Source organism: Rhinoraja longicauda, chromosome 1 (assembly GCF_053455715.1).
Source record: "Rhinoraja longicauda isolate Sanriku21f chromosome 1, sRhiLon1.1, whole genome shotgun sequence".
Lineage (NCBI taxonomy): Eukaryota > Metazoa > Chordata > Chondrichthyes > Rajiformes > Arhynchobatidae > Rhinoraja > Rhinoraja longicauda.
The window spans coordinates 141,869,995-141,890,597 of NC_135953.1; the positions used below are offsets into that span (position 1 = coordinate 141,869,995).

General features: G+C 53.5%; 1 protein-coding gene across 3 annotated transcripts in view; it reads right to left on the reverse strand.

Annotated features, from left to right (window-relative positions):
- Window positions 1-13,143, reverse strand: part of LOC144601070 (G-rich sequence factor 1-like) — a 33,895-nt gene extending 20,752 nt beyond the window's left edge. For 2 of the 3 annotated variants that reach the window (XM_078413005.1, XM_078413004.1), the window contains exons 1-3: window positions 12,893-13,143; window positions 3,262-3,412; window positions 308-463 (exon numbers count right to left, since the gene is read on the reverse strand). In XM_078413005.1, the coding sequence (XP_078269131.1) occupies window positions 308-463; window positions 3,262-3,412; window positions 12,893-13,096 (511 nt within the window). In that variant the 5' untranslated portion in view covers window positions 13,097-13,143. Of the gene's footprint in view, window positions 1-307; window positions 464-3,261; window positions 3,413-12,032; window positions 12,058-12,892 lie in introns of those variants that run through there. The other variant, XM_078413010.1, reaches the window with a different exon arrangement.
- Window positions 13,144-20,603: the final 7,460 nt, after the last annotated feature.

The window sequence follows — 20,603 nt, forward strand, 5'->3', positions numbered from 1 at the left end:
TGCAGGAGTTTGATCGCCCCGACATGAGGGCCCGACCGCCGGCTACGGGAGTCAAGATCGTCCCGTCAACGGAAGGCTCGAGGCCCCCGACCGCGGGAGGACAAAGAAGGGAAGAGATTGAACTGTTTTTCACCTTCCATCACAGTGAGGAATGTGGAGGAGTCACTGTGGTGGATGTTCATGTTCAAATGTATTTTGTGTGTCCTGTTGCTTTTTATTGGTATGACTGTGTGGGAAATGACGTTCCTCGTATGTTGCAAAGCACACTTGGCTAATAAAGTATGATTATGATCACGTTTCAGCCTACCTTCAATGTAGCGCTGCCCCAGGTACTTTCTGTGCTTCTCCAGAGCCTTGCGGACATCCTCTGCCGACTGCAGTTCAATAATCGCTTCCCCACTGGGCTTGCCGGCTCGGTTACAAAGGAAGTGCACGCCCCCGACACCACTCACCACTCCACAATCTGCAACGGGGGACACAGGGAAATCAAACTCCATCCGCAGTCCAACCTTCAGCACCACACCCCGCCCTGGGACAGACAGACAGACAGACAGACATCCACACCAGTCCAACCTTCAGCACCACACCCCGCCCTGGGACAGACAGACAGACAGACATCCACACAGAACAGAACCCACTCACCAGTGCACAATCTGCAACGGGGGGACAGGGAAATCAAACCCCATCCGCAGTCCAACCTTCAGCACCACACCCCGCCCTGGGACACAGACAGACAGACAGACATCCACACCAGTCCAACACAGCAGAACAGAACCCACTCACCAGTGCACAATCATGACAATAGACAATAGGTGCAGGAGGCCCTTCGAGCCAGCACCGCCATTCACTGTGATCATGGCTGATCATCCACAATCAGTACCCTGTTCCTGCCTTCTCCCCATATCATTAAGAGCTCTATCTAGCTCTCTCTTGAAAGCATCCAGAGAATTGGCCTCCTCTGTCTTCTGAGGCAGAGAATTCCACCGATTCACAACTCATGAGGGCAGGCAAGTGGGTGAATGCACAATCTTCTACCCAGAGTAGTCTAGTTTCGAGATGCAGCACAGAAACAGGCCCTCCACGCCGACCAAGCGATCCCCGCACATTAACACTACCCCACACACGCTAGTGACCAATATTTACATTTATACCAAGCCAATTAACCAACAAACCTGCACGTCTTTGGAGTGTGGGAGGAAACTGAAGATCTTGGAGAAAACCCACGCAGGTCACGGGGAGAACGTACAAACTCCGTACAGACAGTACCCGTAGTCGGGGAATCAGGAACCAGAGCACATAGGCTTAAGGTAAAGAGTGCAGAGATAATTTACCAGCATATTGTCAGGACTCGAGGAAGAGGTTTGGTAGGCTATGACTTGGAGCACAGGAGGCTGAGTGGTGATTGTATAGAGGTGTATAAAATCATGAGGGGAAATGCACAATTAAGTAAGAGAATCAAGAACTAGAGGACATAGGTTTAAGGTGAGAGGGGAAATATATAACAGGTACCTGAGGGGCAACTTTTTCACACAGAGTGGTGGTTGTATGGAACAAGCTACTGGAGGAGGCAGTTGAGGCAGGTACTATAACAACATTTAAAAACAATTTGACGTTCAGGTTTAGAGGGATATGGGCTAAGCAGGGGCAGGTGGGACGAGTATAGTTAGGTGACCTTGGACGGCATGGATGAGTTGGGCCGAAGGGCCTGTTTCCTTGCAGTATGACTGTGTGTAGGCACTCAAAATGCATTGAAGGCAGAACATTGACCATCTGGACGAGACAATGGTGCAGCGGGTAGAGCCGCTGCCTCTCAGGGCCAGAGACCCGGGATCCATCCTGACCTTGGGTGCTGTCTATGTGACAGTCCCGCCATCCCGGGAATTAACCTTGTGAACCTACGCTGCACTGCCTCAATAGCAAGGACGTCCTTCCTCAAATTTGGTGCTCCGGTTTCCTCCCATGCCCCAAAGACCTGGGCCCTGTTTCCATACTGTATCTCTAAACTAATTCTTAGAAATACACAGCAGGTCAGGAATGGGCAGTGGGGAGAGAGACCGGGGCAGTGGGGGAGAGACCGGGGCAGTGGGGGGGAGACCGGGGCAGTGGGGAGAGGGACCGGGGCAGTGGGGAGAGAGACCGGGGCAGTGGGGAGAGAGACCGGGGCAGTGGGGGAGAGACCGGGGCAGTGGGGGGGGAGACCGGGGCAGTGGGGAGAGAGACCGGGGCAGTGGCTGGGGAGACCGGGGCAGTGGGGAGAGAGACCGGGGCAGTGTGGGGGGGGGGAGACCGGGGCAGTGGTGGGAGGGGGAGACCGGGGCAGTGGGGGGGGAGACCAGGGCAGTGGGGGGAGAGACCGGGGCAGGGGGGGGGGGGGGGGGGGGGAAGACCGGGGCGGGGGGGGGGGGGGGAAGACCGGGGCAGGGGGGGGGGGGGGGAAGACCGGGGCGGGGGGGGGGGGGGGACCGGGGCAATGGGGAGACCAGGGCAGTGGGGAGACCAGGGCAGTGGGGAGAGAGACCGGGGCAGTGGGGAGACCAGGGTGTGCACTCACCAGACTGGTGAGCTTTGGCTCGTACACAAGGGCTTGCTGGGGATAATTTGATGCTGGTCAGCCCATGAGGCGAGATTACATTCAGTTGCAGCTTTAACGACAACTGATTAGCTGCCTGATTGAATTTAGAGTAGGAAGGAACTGCAGATGCTGGGGGCTTAAACCGAAGATAGACACAAAAAACGTCACCCATTCCTTCTCTCCAGAGGTGTTGCCTGCCCCGCGGAGTTACTCCAGCTTCTTGTGTCTATCTTTGATTGAATTTAGACTTTACTTTTGCCTTTAGAGGTACAGCGCGGAAACAGGCCCTTCGGTCCACCGAGTCCCTGCCGACCAGTGCACTAGCACCATCCTAAATGCCAGGGACAATTTACAATTTGACCAAAGCCAATTAACCTACAAACCTGTACTTCATTGTAGTGTGGGAGGAAACTGGAGCACCTGAAGAAAACCCACGCAGGTCACGGGGAGAAGGTACAAACTGTGTACAGGCGGCACCCGTAGTCGGGATGGAACCCGGGTCTCCGGCGCTGAGAGTTAGCAGCTCTACCGCTGCGCCACCGTGCCGCCCATCTCGTTTGGCACATTGTGGGCCCGTGCTGTACCGTTCTATGTTAATTCTGACACGAGGATATATTTTAGGGACACCTTTAAACGGCTGCTGTCAGGAAGAAATAAAAGAGCATGCGTAGTTGAAGTAAATTGCTTACCCGAGAAAAACTCCATCACGTCGTCCACAGAGCACGACCAGGGCAGGCCGCGAGCCTTCACCACAAACACACTCTGCTCCATCTCCAACAGCCTGGGCTCATAGTCAGGTAGTGGCGGGTATTCGTCCACCTGGAAAGGCTGCCGCCGCTCCTGGGGGCCAGGAACAAAAACAAGGCACCAAGTTACACAGGCCATCATTTCACCAACTACACCTGACCTCATTGGAAAACCTTCAACTACCTTTAATCATACTTTACTGGACTTTATCCTGCACTAACCGTTATTCCCTTTATCCTGAAGAAGGGTCTCGACCCGAAATGTCACCCATTCCTTCTGTGGTCTAACCAGTGCTTTGTACAGTTGCAACATAACATCCTAACTTGTAATATTGGCAGCTTTGACCCATTAAGGCAAACATGCCACACGCCTTCGTCACCACCCTGAACATCTGTGTTGTCACTTTTAGGAAACTACTACTACTATGGACTTTGGGAGGAGGAGGGGGAGTTCAACGAGATCTGGGTGTCCTAGTGCATCAGTCAATGAAAGGAAGCATGCAGGTTCAGCAGGCAGTGAAGAAAGCCAATGGAATGTTGGCCTTCGTAACAAGAGGAGTTGAGTATAGGAGCAAAGAGGTCCTTCTACAGTTGTACCGGGCCCTGGTGAGACCGCACCTGGAGTACTGTGTGCAGTTTTGGTCTCCAAATTTGAGGAAGGATATTCTTGCTATGGAGGGCGTGCAGCGTAGGTTCACTAGATTAATTCCCGGAATGGCGGGACTGTCGTATGTTGAAAGGCTGGAGCGATTGGGCTTGTATACACTGGAATTTAGAAGGATGAGGGGGGATCTTATTGAAACATATAAGATAATTAGGGGATTGGACACATTAGAGGCAGATAACATGTTCCCAATGTTGGGGGAGTCCAGAACAAGGGGCCACAGTTTGAGAATAAGGGGTAGGCCATTTAGAACGGAGATGAGGAAGAACTTTTTCAGTCAGAGGGTGGTGAAGGTGTGGAATTCTCTGCCTCAGAAGGCAGTGGAGGCCAGTTCGTTGGATGCTTTCAAGAGAGAGCTGGATAGAGCTCTTAAGGATAGCGGAGTGAGGGGGTATGGGGAGAAGGCAGGAACGGGGTACTGATTGATAGTGATCAGCCATGATCGCATTGAATGGCGGTGCTGGCTCGAAGGGCTGAATGGCCTACTCCTGCACCTATTGTCTATTGTCTATTGTCTATTGTCTAAAACAGGGGTCCCATTGCTTGTCGAAGGCCAGAGGATGGAGCCGGCGGTGACGGGCGAGGAGTGAGGCCGGTGGGAGAGGAGAGGGAACCAGGGTCTGGCCTCCCGCACCCCCCCAGGCCGGCTGTGGGAGGAACCCCGGGGAACAAAGGTGGTCGGGCGAGGAGAGGGACGCCCAAAAGGTTGCAGCCTTCAACAACTTTCCTCACTGTCCACAGCATCACTAGCATTAACATCCACAACATTATTAATCACACCTCCTACATCCACTCACTGTCTAGTTTTACTTTACATGTTATTTGCCCAAAGTAAAGGGTGCTGGAGGAACTAGTTCCTTGGAGCGCAGGAGGACGAGGGGCGATCTTATAGTGGTGCACAAGTCCATGAGAGGAATAGATAGGGTGAATGTAGAGTCTGACCCAGCGTGAAGAAATCGAGAACCAGAGGACATAGTTTAAAGGTGAGGGTGGAAAGATTTAATAGGTACCTTAGAGGTAACCTATTACCACGAAAGGGTGGTGGGTATTTGGAAGGGTCTACCATAGGAGGTAGTTTTGGCATGTACTATAACGTCTATCACAAAGTTTAAAAAGACATTTGGACAGGTTCCTGGATAGGACAAGAGGGATATGGGCCAAATGCGGGCAGGTGCGACTAGTGTAGATGGGGCATGTTGGTCTGTGGGGCAAGTTGGGCTGAAGGGCCTGTTTCCACACTGTGTCACTCTATGACTCTGTAAGAAAGTAACTGCAGATGCTGGTACAAATCGAAGGTATTTATTTCACAAAATGCTGGAGTAACTCAGCGGGTCAGGCAGCATCTCAGGAGAGAAGGAATGGGTGACATTTCGGGTCGAGATCCTTCTTCAGACTTCACTCTATGACTCTATTGTAGTTGGGACATGTTGGCCGGTGTGGGTGAGTACCATACTGTATCACTCTATGACTCTAGTGTAGCTGGGACATGTTGGCCGGTGTGGGCGAGTTGGGCTGAAGGGCCTGTTTCCACACTGTATCACTCTATGACTCTAGTGTAGCTGGGACATGTTGGCCGGTGTGGGTGAGTTGGGCTGAAGGGCCTGTTTCCACACTGTATCACTCTATGACGCTAGTGTAGCTGGGACATGTTGGCCGGTGTGGGTGAGTACCATACTGTATCACTCTATGACTCTAGTGTAGCTGGGACATGTTGGCCAGTGTGGGTGAGGACCATACTGTATCACTCTATGACTCTAGTGTAGCTGGGACATGTTGGCCGGTGTGGGTGAGTACCATACTGTATCACTCTATGACTCTAGTGTAGCTGGGACATGTTGGCCAGTGTGGGTGAGTACCATACTGTATCACTCTATGACTCTAGTGTAGCTGGGACATGTTGGCCAGTGTGGGTGAGGACCATACTGTATCACTCTATGACTCTAGTGTAGCTGGGACATGTTGGCCGGTGTGGGTGAGTACCATACTGTATCACTCTATGACTCTAGTGTAGCTGGGACATGTTGGCCAGTGTGGGTGAGGACCATACTGTATCACTCTATGACTCTAGTGTAGCTGGGACATGTTGGCCAGTGTGGGTGAGTACCATACTGTATCACTCCATGACTCTAGTGCAGCTGGGACATGTTGGCCAGTGTGGGTGAGGACCATACTGTATCACTCTATGACTCTAGTGTAGCTGGGACATGTTGGCCAGTGTGGGTGAGTACCATACTGTATCACTCTATGACTCTAGTGTAGCTGGGACATGTTGGCCAGTGTGGGTGAGGACCATACTGTATCACTCTATGACTCTAGTGTAGCTGGGACATGTTGGCCGGTGTGGGTGAGTACCATACTGTATCACTCTATGACTCTAGTGTAGCTGGGACATGTTGGCCAGTGTGGGTGAGGACCATACTGTATCACTCTATGACTCTAGTGTAGCTGGGACATGTTGGCCAGTGTGGGTGAGTACCATACTGTATCACTCTATGACTCTAGTGTAGCTGGGACATGTTGGCCAGTGTGGGTGAGGACCATACTGTATCACTCTATGACTCTAGTGTAGCTGGGACATGTTGGCCAGTGTGGGTGAGGACCATACTGTATCACTCTATGACTCTAGTGTAGCTGGGACATGTTAGCCAGTGTGGGTGAGGACCATACTGTATCACTCTATGACGCTAGTGTAGCTGGGACATGTTGGCCAGTGTGGGTGAGGGCCATACTGTATCACTCTATGACTCTAGTGTAGCTGGGACATGTTGGCCAGTGTGGGTGAGGACCATACTGTATCACTCTATGACTCTAGTGTAGCTGGGACATGTTGGCCAGTGTGGGTGAGTACTGTACTGTACACTCTATGAATCTATATGGGCGTGGACTGCAGCACAGACCTGTCCCCCCCCCTTTGGTGTGACAGAGTCCAGGCCTGCAGCTGCTCAGTAACAGAGGCCAGACCATTCACACAACCACTAAGGGAGGGGGTGACAAAGCACTAACTGATCCCATACTCCAGCAAAACACTGCCGTCTACTGCCCTACCACTGTGCATTGTCAGAGTATCCACCCTCAAATAATCCTTCAGCACCATCTCATCTTTCAATATTTGAGGAAGGGCGTCCTTGCTAGTGAGGCAGTGCAGCGTGGGTTCACCCAAGATGGCAGTACTGTCATACGAGAAAAGATTGGAAAGACTGGGCTTGTATTCACTGGAATTTAGAAGGATCAGGTTGCATCTTATAGAAACGTATAAAATTATGAAAGGGCTGGACAAGCAAGATGCAGGAAAAATGTTCCCAATGTTGGGGGAGTCCAGAACCAGGGGCCACACAGTCTAAGAATAAAGGGGAGGCCATTTAAAACTGAGGTGAGAAAAAACTTTTTCACCCAGAGTTGTGAATTTGTGGAATTCTCTGCCACAGAGGGCAGTGGAGGCCAATTCACTGGATGAATTAAAAAGAGTTGGATAGAGCTCTAGGGGCTAGTGGAATCAAGGGGTGGGGGGAGAAGGCAGGCACGGGTTACTGATTGTGGATGATCAGCCATGTCCCCTCCCCCCCCCCATCTCACAGCGTCAGGTCCCTTCTACACACTCGGTCAGCCTCAGTGAAGTCTTAGTTTGGAGAAGGATGTTCTACAGGAACATGATCCTACACAAAGGAGGGTGGTCACGGTGGCGCAGCGGTAGAGTTGCTGCCTTACAGCGAATGCAGCGCCGGAGACCCGGGTTCCATCCCGACTACAGGTGCTGTCTGTACGGAGTTTGTACGTTCTCCCCGTGACCTGCGTGGGTTTTCTCCGAGATCTTCGGTTTCCTCCCACACTCCAAAGACGTGCGGGTTTGTAGGTTAATTGTAACAATTGTCCCTAGTGGGTGTAGGATTGTGTTAATGTGCGGGGATCGCTGGGTGGCGCGGACCTGGTGGGCCGATAGGGCCTGTTTCCGCGCTTTATCTCTAAACTAAACGTATCCATGTTCTCCAGAGATGCTGCCTGACCCGCTGAGTTACTCCAACACTCTGTGTCCATGTTGTCCGGAGATGCTGCCTGACCCGCTGAGTTACACCAGCACTCTGTGTCCATGTTCTCCAGAGATGCTGCCTGACCCGCTGAGTTACTCCAGCACTCTGTGTCCATGTTCTCCAGAGATGCTGCCTGACCCGCTGAGTTACTCCAGCACTCTGTGTCCATGTTCTCCAGAGATGCTGCCTGACCCGCTGAGTTACTCCAGCACTCTGTGCCTATCTGAGTTGGAAGAGGAGTCCTGACCCAAACCATTGTCTGTCCATTCCCTCCACAAATGCTGCCTGAGCGCAGTTTAGGCATTGTCATAAAGTCATACTGCGTGGAAACAGGTCCTTCGGCTCAACTTGCCCACACCGACCAACGTGTCCCAGCTACACTAGTCCCACCTGCTACACTGGCCCAGATCCCAAAACCTGTCCTATCCATGTGCCTGCCCAAATGTTTCTTAAATGTTGTGATAGTCCCTGCCTCAACTACCTCCTCTGGCAGCTCGCTCCACAGCCACCACCCTAAGCGTGAAAAAGTTGCCCCTCAGGTTCCTATTAAATCTTTCTCCTCTTACCTTAAACCGATGTCCTCTGGCTTCCGATTCCCTTACTCTGGGCAAAAAACTCTGTGTTTACCCGATCTATTCCTCTCATGATTTTACACACCTCTATGAGATCACCCCTCATCCTCCTGCGCTCAAAGGAATAGAATCCCAGCCTGCTCAACCTCTCCCTCCAGCTCACACCCTTAACAACATCTTTCCTAAAACATGGTGACCAATATGTGGTCTCACCAATGTCTTATACAACTGCACAATGACCACCCAACATCTATACTCAATACTCCTTTTTTTAGTTTAGAGATACAGTTTGGAAACAGGCCCTTCGGCCCACCGAGTCCGCACCGACCAGCGATCCCTGCATATTAACACTATCCTAAACACACACCAGGGACAATTTTTACACATACACCAAGCCAATTAACCTACATATCTGTACGTCTTTCGAGTGTGGGAGGAAACTGAAGATAGAGTCACACATTGTGGAAACAGGCCCATTGGCCCAACCTGCCCACACCGGCCAACGTCCCAGCTACAATAGTCCCACCTGCCCACATTTGGTCCTCATGCCTTCAAAGCTGTCCTATCCATGTACCTGTCTAATTGCTTCTTAAATCGTGGCGTAGTCCCTGTCGCAACTACCTTGTGGAGAAAACCCTCGCAGACATGGGGGGAATGTACAAACTCCGTACAGGCAGCATCCGTGGTCAGGGTGGAACCCGGGTCTCTGGCGCTGCGAGCTCTGTTGGGCAGCAACTCTACCGCTGCGCCACCATGGCCACTTTGGCCGACGCGAGCCTTTTGACCACCCTATCTACCTTTGACGTCACTTTCAAGGAACTATGTACCTGCATTCCTCAATCCCTCTGCTCTCCAACACTCCCCAGAGCCCTACCAGTCACTGTGTAGGTGCTGCACATGTTACACTTCCAAAAATGCAACACCTCACATTTCTCCGTGTTAAATTCCAACAACCATTCCTCCGCCCACCTGCCCAACCGATCCAGATCCTGCTGCAATTCTTGACAACCATCTTCACCATCTACAAAGCCACCGACCTTAGCGTCGTCTGCAAACTTGCTAACCACACCTTGTACGTTCTCATCCAAATCATTGATATAGATGACAAACAGCAATGGGAAATGTGAGGTGTTGCATTTTGGGGGCACTAACATGGGCAGAACATACACATTCAACAGTAGGGCTCTGGGGCGTGTTGTAGAACAGAGCGATCTAGGGGTACAGGTACATAGTTAGTTGAAAGTGGCATCACATGCAGATAGGGTGGTCACAAAGGTTTTTGGCACATTGGCCTTCATCAGTCAGAGCATTGAGTGTAGAAGTTGGGAGGTCATGGTGCAGTTATATGGAAGGTATCACAAAATGCTAGAGTAACTCAGCGGGTCAGGCAGTTATATAAAACGTTGGTGAGGCCGCATTAGATCAGGTTGACGCACAGAGTCCCTTGCCCAGCGTAGAGGAATCGAGAACCAGAGAACATAGGTTTAAGGTGAGGGGGGAAAGATTTATTAGGAATCCGAGGGGTAACTTTTTCACGTGGTGTATGGAACGAGCTGCCGGTAGTTAAGCTAGGTACTATCACAACATTTAAGAAACAATTAAGACAGGTACATGGATAGGACAGGCTTAGAGGGATATATGTGCCACATGCAGGCAGAGCGGACTCATGTAGATTGGGCATGTCAGTTGGTGTGGGCACGTTAGGCTGAAGGGCGTGTTGTACGCTGTAAGACTCTAGATTTAGTGAGGACACATCTAGGCTTTAAAAGACATTTGATAGGACAGATTTAGATGGATATGGGCCAAATACAGGCAGGTGTTTAATACCTGGGATGGCAGGACCGTCATATGAGGAAAGATTGGAAAGACTGGGCTGGTATTCACTGGAATTCAGATGGATGAGAGGGGATCTTATTGAAACGTATAAAAATTTAAAAGGACTGGACAAGCTCGGTGCAGGAAAAATGTTCCCAATGTTGGGGGAGTCCAGAACCAAGGGCCACAGTCTAAGAATAAAGGGGAGGCCATTTAAAACTGAGGTGAGAAGGAACTTTTTCACCCAGAGTGTTGTGAATTTGTGGGATTCCCTGCCACAGAGGGCAGTGGAGGCCAAATCACTGGATGAATTTAAAAGAGAGTTAGATAGAGCTCTAGGGGCTAGTGGAGTCAAGGGATATGGGGAGAAGGCAGGCACGGGTTACTGATTGAGAATGATCAGCCATGATCACAATGAATGGCGGTGCTGCTCGAAGGGCCAAATGGCCTCCTTCTGCACCTATTTTCTATGTCTCTATTGTAGATGGGGCATGTTGGTTGGTGTGGACAAGTAGCAACTGTTTCTGTGCTGGTGAGAAGCTGGAGCACTGGGTCAAATTATTTATGCTGGTAGGAGGAAATGGTCTGAGGGTGATGTAGCAAGCCCCCCCCCTTCATACCAGAGCTCTGCGACAACCCCTTACCCCCACTTTTCATTCCCCACCCTAGGGGGACCACTCCCCCACCCCTAAAATCTCCCATCCCCTCTCACCTCCGGGACCTTCCATTCCTGCCTCTGTCCCTCATCCCTGGGACCTTCCCTCCCTCCGCCCCCCATGGGAAGCCCCCACCCGAGAGGCCATGCACACCCAGATCGCCCAAACTTCCACCCTCCAGCCATGTGAAGCCCCCAGAAATTGACAACCCCAACTCTCCCTCTCCCCCCCCTCGCCTTCCCCCACTCTCTCCCCTCTCTATTCCCTCCCCTCACCACTCTCTCCCCCTCCCTTCCCCCGCTCTGTCCTCGCTTCCCACCTCCCATTCCCCTCTCTCCCCCCTCCTCCTCATCAGTGAGATCTCTCTCCAATTTGCCGCCGCCGGTGTTCGTTTTCTTTCTTTCTTTCTTTCTTTCTTTCTTTCTTTCTTTCTTTCTTTCTTTCTCTCTCTCGTTTTCTCTCTCTCTGTCGTTTTTTCTCTCTCTCCCTCCTTCCCCCCATTTCTCTCCCCCCCCCCTCCCCTCCTTCCTCTCTCCCCCCCCCTCCCCTCCTTCCTCTCTCCCCCCATTCCCTCCCTCTCCCTCTCACACTCTCTATCTTTCTCCACACCAGTGATATCTCTCTCCGTGTTGCCGACCTCCACCCCATCTCTCTCTCCCCCCTTCCTCCCTCTCCACCCCTTCTCTCCTCACTCTCCCTCCCCGCCTCCCCTCCCTCTCGCCCCTGTATCCCTGTTCCCCCTCCCTCCCCCACTTCTTCCCTCTCCTCCTCTCCCCGTGTTCTCCCCTCTCTCCCTCCTCCCTCTTCCTCCCTCTCCTCCCTCCCCCCCTTTCCCCCCCCCCTCTCACCACCTGTGAGATGTCTCCCCGTGTAGTGGTGGTAGTAGCCGCTGTCCTTTCCCCTCCTTCCGCTTTCCCCTCCCCTCTCTCCCCTCCCCCTCCCTCTCCCCCCCTCCCTCTCCCCCCCCCCCCCACCCGATCACCACCAGTGAGATGTCTCCCCGTGTAGTGGTGCCTCTCCCCCTCTCCCCCCGCTCACCACCAGTGAGATGTCTCCCCGTGTACTGGTGCCTCTCCCCCCCCTCCCTCTCTCCACCCCCCCCTCTCTCCCCTCCCCCTCTCCTCCTCCTCCCCCCTCTCCCCCTCCCTCTCCCCCCGCTCACCACCAGTGAGATGTCTCCCCGTGTAGTGGTGCCTCTCCACCCTCTCCCCCCCCCCCTCTCCCCTCTTCTCCCCCCCTCCCCTCCCCCCCTCCCCTCTCTCCCCCCCTCCCCCCTCCCCTCCCCTCCCCCCCCCCCTCCCCTCCCCCCCCCCTCCCCTCCCCCCCCTCTCACCACCAGTGAGATGTCTCCCCGTGTAGTGGTGCCTCTCCACCCTCTCCCCTCCCCCCCTCTCCCCCCCTCTCCCTCCCCTCCCCTCCCCCCCTCTCCCTCCCCTCCCCTCCCCCCCCCCTCTCACCACCAGTGAGATGTCTCCCCGTGTAGTGGTGCCTCTCCACCCTCTCCTCTCCCCCCCTCTCCCCCCCTCTCCCTCCCCCCCTGCCCCCTCCCCCCTCTCCCCCCTCTCCCCCTCCCCCCCCCCTCACCACCAGTGAGATGTCTCCCCGTGTAGTGGTGCCTCTCCCCCCTCTCCCCTCCTCTCCCCCCCCCCTGCCCCCCTCCCCCCCTCCCCCCCTCCCCTCCCCTCCCCCTCTCCCCCCTCCCCTCCCCTCCCCCTCTCACCCCCCCCTGCCCCCCTCCCCCTCTCCCCCCTCTCCCCTCCTCTCCCCCCCCCTGCCCCCCTCCCCCCCTCCCCCCCTCCCCCCCTCCCCCTCTCCCCCCCTCCCCTCCCCTCCCCCTCTCACCACCAGTGAGATGTCTCCCCGTGTAGTGGTGGTAGTAGCCGCTGTCCTCCGGCCCTCCAGTAGCGGCGGTGTCCGGGCTGTCACTGTGGGGGAGCACGTCCACCCCGACACCGAGTGAGCGGCGGCCCGGGACGCGGCGCCGACACGGACACGGAGACTGAGGTTGAGCAGAGCGCCGAGCGTCCTGCAGCCGCCGCCGGCCATGGGATCCGGTTCACCCGCTGCAGCCGCCCACCGACCGCCCCCTCGCACCGCCCGGCAACGCAGGCCCTCCCGCCCGCCGCAGCGCCCCCTCAGGCGGGGAGGAGCAGGTCCTCCCGCCCGCTGCAGGCGCCTCCTCAGGCGGGGAGGAGCAGGTCCTCCCGCCCGCTGCAGGCCTCCTCAGCCGGGGAGGAGCAGGTCCTCCCGCCCGCTGCAGCGCCTCCTCAGGCGGGGAGGAGCAGGTCCGCCCGCCCGCCGCCTGCAGCGCCCCCTCAGCCGGGGAGGAGCAAGACGCCTCGCGCCAGAGCGCTGCCTCAGGCGGGGAGGGGAAGGATGGGGAATGCCGGCAGCGCCCCCTCAGGCGAGGAGGAGCAGCGACGCATCCCGCCGCAGCGCTCCTTCAGGCGGGGAGGGGAAGGGAGGGGAAGGATGGGGAGTGCCAGCAGCGCCTCCTCAGGCGGGGAGGGCAAAGACGGGGTATGATCAAAGACACTAGAGGAGCAAGATGGACCACCCTGTCGATATCGCCTGTACTGAAGTGTAAGAAAATAACTGCAGATGCTGGTACAAATCGAAGGTATTTATTCACAAAGTGCTGGAGTAACTCAGCGGGTCAGGCAGCATCTCAGGAGAGAAGGAATGGGTGACGTTTCAGGTCGAGACCCTTCTTCAGACTGAAGAACTGACTTCAGCTCAGCCACCGGGAGATCAGGTTGGTTAAGGCGGACTGAGCGAAGGTGTTGAGCGAAACGATCGCCGAGCCTGCGTTTGGTTTCGCTGATGGAGAGAAGTTGACATCTAGAGCAGCGGATACAATAGATGAGGTTGGAGGAGGTGCAGGTGAACCTCTGTCTCACCTGGAAAGACTGTTTGGGTCCTTGGATGGAGTTGAGGGGGGAGGTAAAGGGACAGGTGTTGCATCTCCTGCGGTTGCTGGGGAAAGTGCCCAGGGATGGGGTGGTTTGGGTAGGAAGGGATGAGTGGACCAGGGAGATCTCAATAGATCTCAAAGTTCCTTCTCATGGATCAGAAGCAACTTTGAGATCCTCCTCAGCGGCAGCGCCTCCCTCAGGCGGGGAGGGGGAGTGACGCCTCTAGCCGCAGCGCCTCCCTCAGGCGGGGAGGGGGAGTGAAGCCTCTAGCCGCAGCGCCTCCCTCAGGCGGGGAGGGGGAGTGACGCTTCTAGCCGCAGCGCCTCCCTCAGGCGGGGAGGGGGAGTGACGCCTCTAGCCGCAGCGCCTCCCTCAGGCGGGGAGGGGGAGTGACGCCTCTAGCCGCAGCGCCTCCCTCAGGCGGGGAGGGGGAGTGAAGCCTCTAGCCGCAGTGCCTCCCTCTTAAGCCTTCTAAGGAAGTAGAGGCGTTGGTGTGCTATCTTGGTCGTTGCTTCAATATGGGCGGTCCAGGAGAAGTTGTTGGTGATATTTATTCCCAGTAATTTGTTGCCGTCAATGTAAACTGGGGAATGTGTACTGCTTCACTTCCTGAAGTCCCTCACTATCTCCTTTGTTTTGCTCCCTCCTGTGCTGCGTCTCATCGTTGTTTGATGTCCGGCCCACAATGGTGGTGTCGGCTGCAGGTTTGTAAATTGAATTGGATTTGTACGTGGCTGCACAGTCGTGGGTGGACAAGGGGCAAAGGTGGCTGAGAACGCATCCTTGTGGAGCACCAGTGATGACAGTGATGTAACATTTGAAACATGGATGATGGACACGGAAGAAGAAGCGGAAGAAGAAGCGGAAGAACCCGTGTGTTGAAGGGATAAATGAACAACATCCCCAACCCCACTGATTCTTGTTATAGCTTTCTCGGTTTCAACAAAACAGGAAGTACACATGAACAAAATTAACACTTGTTTCTCACATCACAAGTAACTGAAAGGCTTAATGCCGAGATTCATTTTACTGTGTTGATTTTCTGAATTATTGCAGGAGGGTCTTTCATACGAGAAGACGATTATTGTCATGTTTTGTATGAAAATGTTGAAGGAAGATTCAGAAACCAGAGAGACCTGCCGACGTTGGAAATATGCAACAGAAAATAATCATAATCGCAATAATACTTTATTAGCTAATAATCACAATAATACTTTATTAGCAACATATGCGGAACTTTATTTGCCACACAGTCATACCAATAAAAAGCAACAGGACACACAAAATACATTTTAACATGAACATCCACCACAGCGACTCCTCCACATTCCTCACATGCAGGAGCTTGATCGCCCCGACGCGAGGACCCGACCGCCGGCTACGTTGGGAAGACCACGATACAGCAAGCACAGGGAGTCTGGCATTGAGTGTGGAATGGGGGCTGTTTTCCCTATGTGGGAACGCTGCCAACCTCTTCCTCCTTCTGCCTCCTAGGTCTGCATGAAGAGGCTTCAGGAGAGGGGGCGCGAGTGAGAGAAGGCCATTGGGGCAGCACGGTGGCGCAGCGGTAGAGTTGCTGCCTTACAGCGATTGCAGCGCCGGAGACCCGGATTCCATCCCGACTACGGGCGCTGTCTGTATGGAGTTTGTACGTTCTCCCCGTGACCTGCGTGGGTTTCCTCCGAGATCTTCGGTTTCCTCCCACACTCCAAAGACGTGCAGGTTTGTAGGTTAATTGGCTTGGTAAATGTAAAAATTGTCCCTAGTGGGTGTAGGATAGTGTTAATGTGTGGGGATCGCTGGTCGGCGCGGACCCGGTGGGCCGAAGGGCCTTTTCCGCGCTGTATCTCTAAACTAAACTAAAACTGTTGCCATGGAGAACCTGGACAAACCTCACTCCAAGTATGAGGTCTGGCTTAGTTTAGTTTAGTTTAGTTTAGAGATACAGCGCGGAAACAGGCCCTTCGGCCCACAGGGTCCGCGCCGACCAGCGATCCCCACACACTAACACTATCCTACACCCACTAGGGACAATTTACAATTTATACCAAACCAATTAACCTACAAACCTGCACGTCTATGGAGTGTGGGAGGAAACTGGAGATCTACAGAAGTTCTCTGACGACTCTGCCATCGTCGGCCTCATCACGGGCGATGAGGACAGGGCGTACAGAGAACTGATCAAGGAGTTTGTGGACTGGTGCCAGCGGAACTGCCTCCGGATCAACGCGGGGAAAACCAGGGAGATGGTGGTAGATTTCCGCAGGTGCAGCCAGGTCCCCCCGACACCGGTGAACATCCAGGGAATGGACATCGAGAGGGTGGATTCTTATAAGTACCTGGGCGTTTACCTCAACAATAAACTGGACTGAAAACACCGATGCATTATACAGAAAGGGCCAGAGCAGACTTTATCTGCTGAGGAGACTCAGGTCCTTTGGAGTGCAGGGGGGAAACTCCTAAGGACCTTCTGCAACACGGTGGTTGCATCGGCCATCTTCTATGTAGTGGTCTGCTGGAGCAGCAGCATCTCAGCGGAAGACGGGAAGAGACTCGACAAGCTGGTCAGGAAGGCCAGCTCTGTCCTGGGTTGCCCCCTCGCCTCAGTGCAGGTGGTGGGAGAGAGGAGGATGATGGCAAAGCTAACATCGCTGCTGGACAACGACTCCCACCCCATGCAGGGCACTGTCACTGCACTGAGTAGCTCCTTCAGTGACACACTCCTTCACCCCAAGTGCGTTAAGGAGAGATATAGGATGTCCTTCCTTCCCGCTGCTGTGAGACTGCACAACCAGCACTGCTCCCAGCAGACGAGTCAACAATAACAGCTAAGAACACACAGAAAACATTATTTATAATGAATGATCTCTTGCTATCCACTTTGCTGCTGTAACACTGTGAATTTCCCCGGTGTGGGACGAATAAAGGAACATATTATTATTATTATTATTATCTCAATATCAATATACAAAATCATGAGAGGAATAGATCGGGTAGATGCACAGAGTCTTTTACCCGGAGTAGGGGAATCGAGGACCAGAGGACATAGCTTCAAGGTGAAGGGGAAAAGATTTAATAGGAATCCGAGGGGTAACTTTTTCACACAGAGGGTGGTGGGTGTATGGAACAAGCTGCCAGAGGAGGCAGTTGAGGCTGGGACTATCCCATCGTTTAAGAAACAGTTGGACAGGTTCATGTATAGGACAGGTTTGGAGGGTTATGGACCAAGCGCAGGCAAGTGGGACTAGAGTAGCTGGGACATGTTGGCCGGTGTGGGTGAGTTGGGCTGAAGGGCCTGTTTTCACACTGTATCACTCTATGACTCTATCTTGGAGAAAACCCACGCAGGTCACGGGGAGAACGTACAAACTCCGTACAGACGGCGCCCATAGTCGGGTTTGAACCTGGGTCTCTGGCGCTGTGAGGTAGTAGCTCTACCACTGCGCCACTGTGCCAGAGGGGGATGATACAGTCAGTCCACCTCCTGCCTTCTCCCAGTTTCACTCAGTATGGGAATGACTCTACCTCGGTACAGGTGACAATCAACGAACCTAAACTAAACTACACTGATCAGCCAAAACATTATGACCTGATGAGCCAAAACATTATGCCCACCTGCCTTAAATGCTGTTGGTCCTCCGTGTGCAGCCCCATACGCAGCAGGGTGCGATGCACTATGTATTGTGACACATTCCTCCCGTGACCACCATTAACATTTTCTGTGACTTGTGCCACAGTCGACCTTCTGTCGGTTCGGACCAGACGGGATAGCCTTCGTTGTCCTCGCGCATCGATGAGCCTTGGGCGCCCAGCACCCTGTCTGTCGCCGGTTTGTGGTTTGTCCCTCCTCGGACCACTGTCGGTAGGTACTCACCACTGCTGACCGGGAGCACCCCACAAGCCTTGCCGTTTCACAGATGCTCTGACCCAGTCGTCTGGCCAGAACAATTTGGCCCTTGTCAAAGTCGCTCAGGTCTTTACTCCTGCCCATTTCTCCTGCATCCAACACATCAACTTCAAGAACTGACTGTTCACTTGCTGCCTCGTACAGTGCATTCAGAAAGTATTCCGACCCCTTCACTTTTTCCACATTTTTGTTACGTTACAGCCTTATTTTAAAATGGATTCATTGTTTTCATCATCAATCTACACACAATACCCCATAATAAAAAAGTGAAAACAGGTGTTTAGAAATGTTTGCAAAGTAATTAAAAATAAATAACTGAGATATCACATTTACATAAGTATTCAGACCCATTACTCAGTACTTTGTTGAGGCACCTTTGGCAGCAATTACAGCCTCAAGTCTTCTTGGGTATGACACTACAAGCTTGGCACACCTGTATTTGGGTCATTTCTCCCATTCTTCTCTGCATGCCCTCTCAAGCTTTGTCAGGTTGGATGGGGAGAGTCGATGCACAGCTATTTTCAGGTCCCTCCAGAGATGTTCGATCAGGTTCAAGTCCGGGCTCTGGCTGGGCCACTCAAGGACATTCACAGACTTGTCACGAAGCCACTCCTGCGTTGTCTTGGCTGTGTGCTTAGGGTCGTTGTCCTGTTGGAAGGTGAACCTCCGCCCCAGTCTGAGGACCAGAACACTCTGGAGCAGGTTTTCATCAAGGATCTCTCTGTACTTTGCTCCGTTCATCTTTCCCTCGATCCTGACTGGTCTCCCAGTTCCTGCCGCTGAAAAACATCCCCACAGCATGATGCTGCCACCACCATGCTTCACCGTAGGTATGGTATTGGCCAGGTGATGAGTGGTGCCGCTTGGCATTCAGGCCAAAAAATTCAATCTTGGCTTCATCAGACCAGAGAATCTTGGTTCCCATGGTCTGAGAGACCTTTAGGTGCCTTTTGGCAAACTCCAAGTGGGCTGTCATGTGCCTTTTACTGAGGACTGGCTTCCATCTGGCCACTCTACCATAAAGGCCTGATTGGTGGAGTGCTGCAGATATAGTTGTCCTTCTGGAAGGTTCTCCCATCTTCACAGAGGAACTCTGGAGCTCTGTCAGAGTGACCATCGGGTTCTTGGTCACTTCCCTGACCAAGGCCCTTCTCCCCCGATTGCTCAGTTTGGCTGGGCAGCCAGCTCTATGAAGAGTCCTGGTGGTTCCAAAGTGATTCCATTTGAGAATGACGGAGGCCACTGTGCTCTTCGGGACCTGCAATGCTGCAGAAATTGTTTTATACCCTTCCCCAGATCTGTGTCCCCACACAATCCTGTCTCGGAGGTCTACGGACAATTCCTGTCGATGTACCTCGGTACACATCACAATAATAAACCTAAACTCCCTGTTGGAAACTCAAATAGGAGTCAGGGAGCAGAGGGACAGCACAGGTGGATGGAATGGTCAAGAGGCCCTATGGTGTGCTTGCCTTCACACGTCAGGGCATAGGATTAAGGGTGCGGTGACACAGCGGTAGAGTTGCTGCCTCACAGCGCCGGAGACCCGGGTTCCATCCCGACTACGGGTGCTGTCTGTACGGAGTTTGTACGTTCGCCCCGTGACCTGCGTGGGTTTTCTCCGAGTGCTCCGGTTTCCTCCCACACTCCAAAAACGTGCAGGTTTGGAGGTGAATTAGCTTCTGTAAACTGTAAATTGCCCCTCGTGTGTGGGATGTGCTAGTGTACGGGGTGAGCGCTGGGAGATGGACAATAGGGTGACAGTGCCTGTTTTCACACTGTATAGAAACTGAACTCAACTCAACTCAACTAAACTAAACTAAACTAAACTGAACGGAACCGAACCAAACTGATCTGAACTGATGTGAACGAACCTAATCTGAACTGAACTGCACTAATGCCCTTTCCCTGCACGGACGCTGACTGACCTTGATCTCATCTCGTGGGGCCACTGTCGTGCTGCTGAGCCCCGCGGGGCACCAGTGGATCCGGGCAGCTACCGAGCCGGACCAGCCCATCCCCGAGGACTGGAGAACCAGAGAGGAGGGTGGAGAGAGGCCGGTGTTGGCGGCAGACGCTGGACAAAGGGCCGGTGAGATGAGCCAGCGTCTTACCTCAAGCCCGCGGTCTCTGGTGAGAAGAGGCCGACTTGGGAGCTCCATGCCGCGGAGAGAGTTTCAACCGTCCAGACGCGGGGAGTTTCGATCATCCCGACGCGAGGGTCTCGGACAGTTGGCAGCGGCGACTGTGGACGGTTCAACAGCCCCGACCGCGGGTGAACAAAGAGGAAGCTGATTGAACTTTATTACCTTCCATCACAGTGAGGAATGTGGAATCCGCTGTGGTGGGTGTTTATGTTAAATTTTATTTTATGTGGCTGTGTGTCTTGTATGGCTGTACGGGAACTCAAATTTCACTGTACCTTAATTGGTACATGTGACAATAAACTGATCTTGAAATATTGAATCGACCTCCCACCCCCTGAGAGTTGGCTAAGAGAGGTAGCCCCTGGAACACTCCAAAGACGTACAGGTGTGTAGGTAAATTGGCTGGGTAAAATGTAAAAAAAATTGTCCCTAGTGTGTAGGATAGTGTTAATAGTGTTAGTGTGCGGGGATCGCTGGGCGGCGCGGACTTGGTGGGCCGAAAAGGCCTGTTTCCACGCTGTATATATATGATATGATATGATAACACGAAGGCTGAAGAGAGCCGAGCGAGGAGAGGAGCGAAG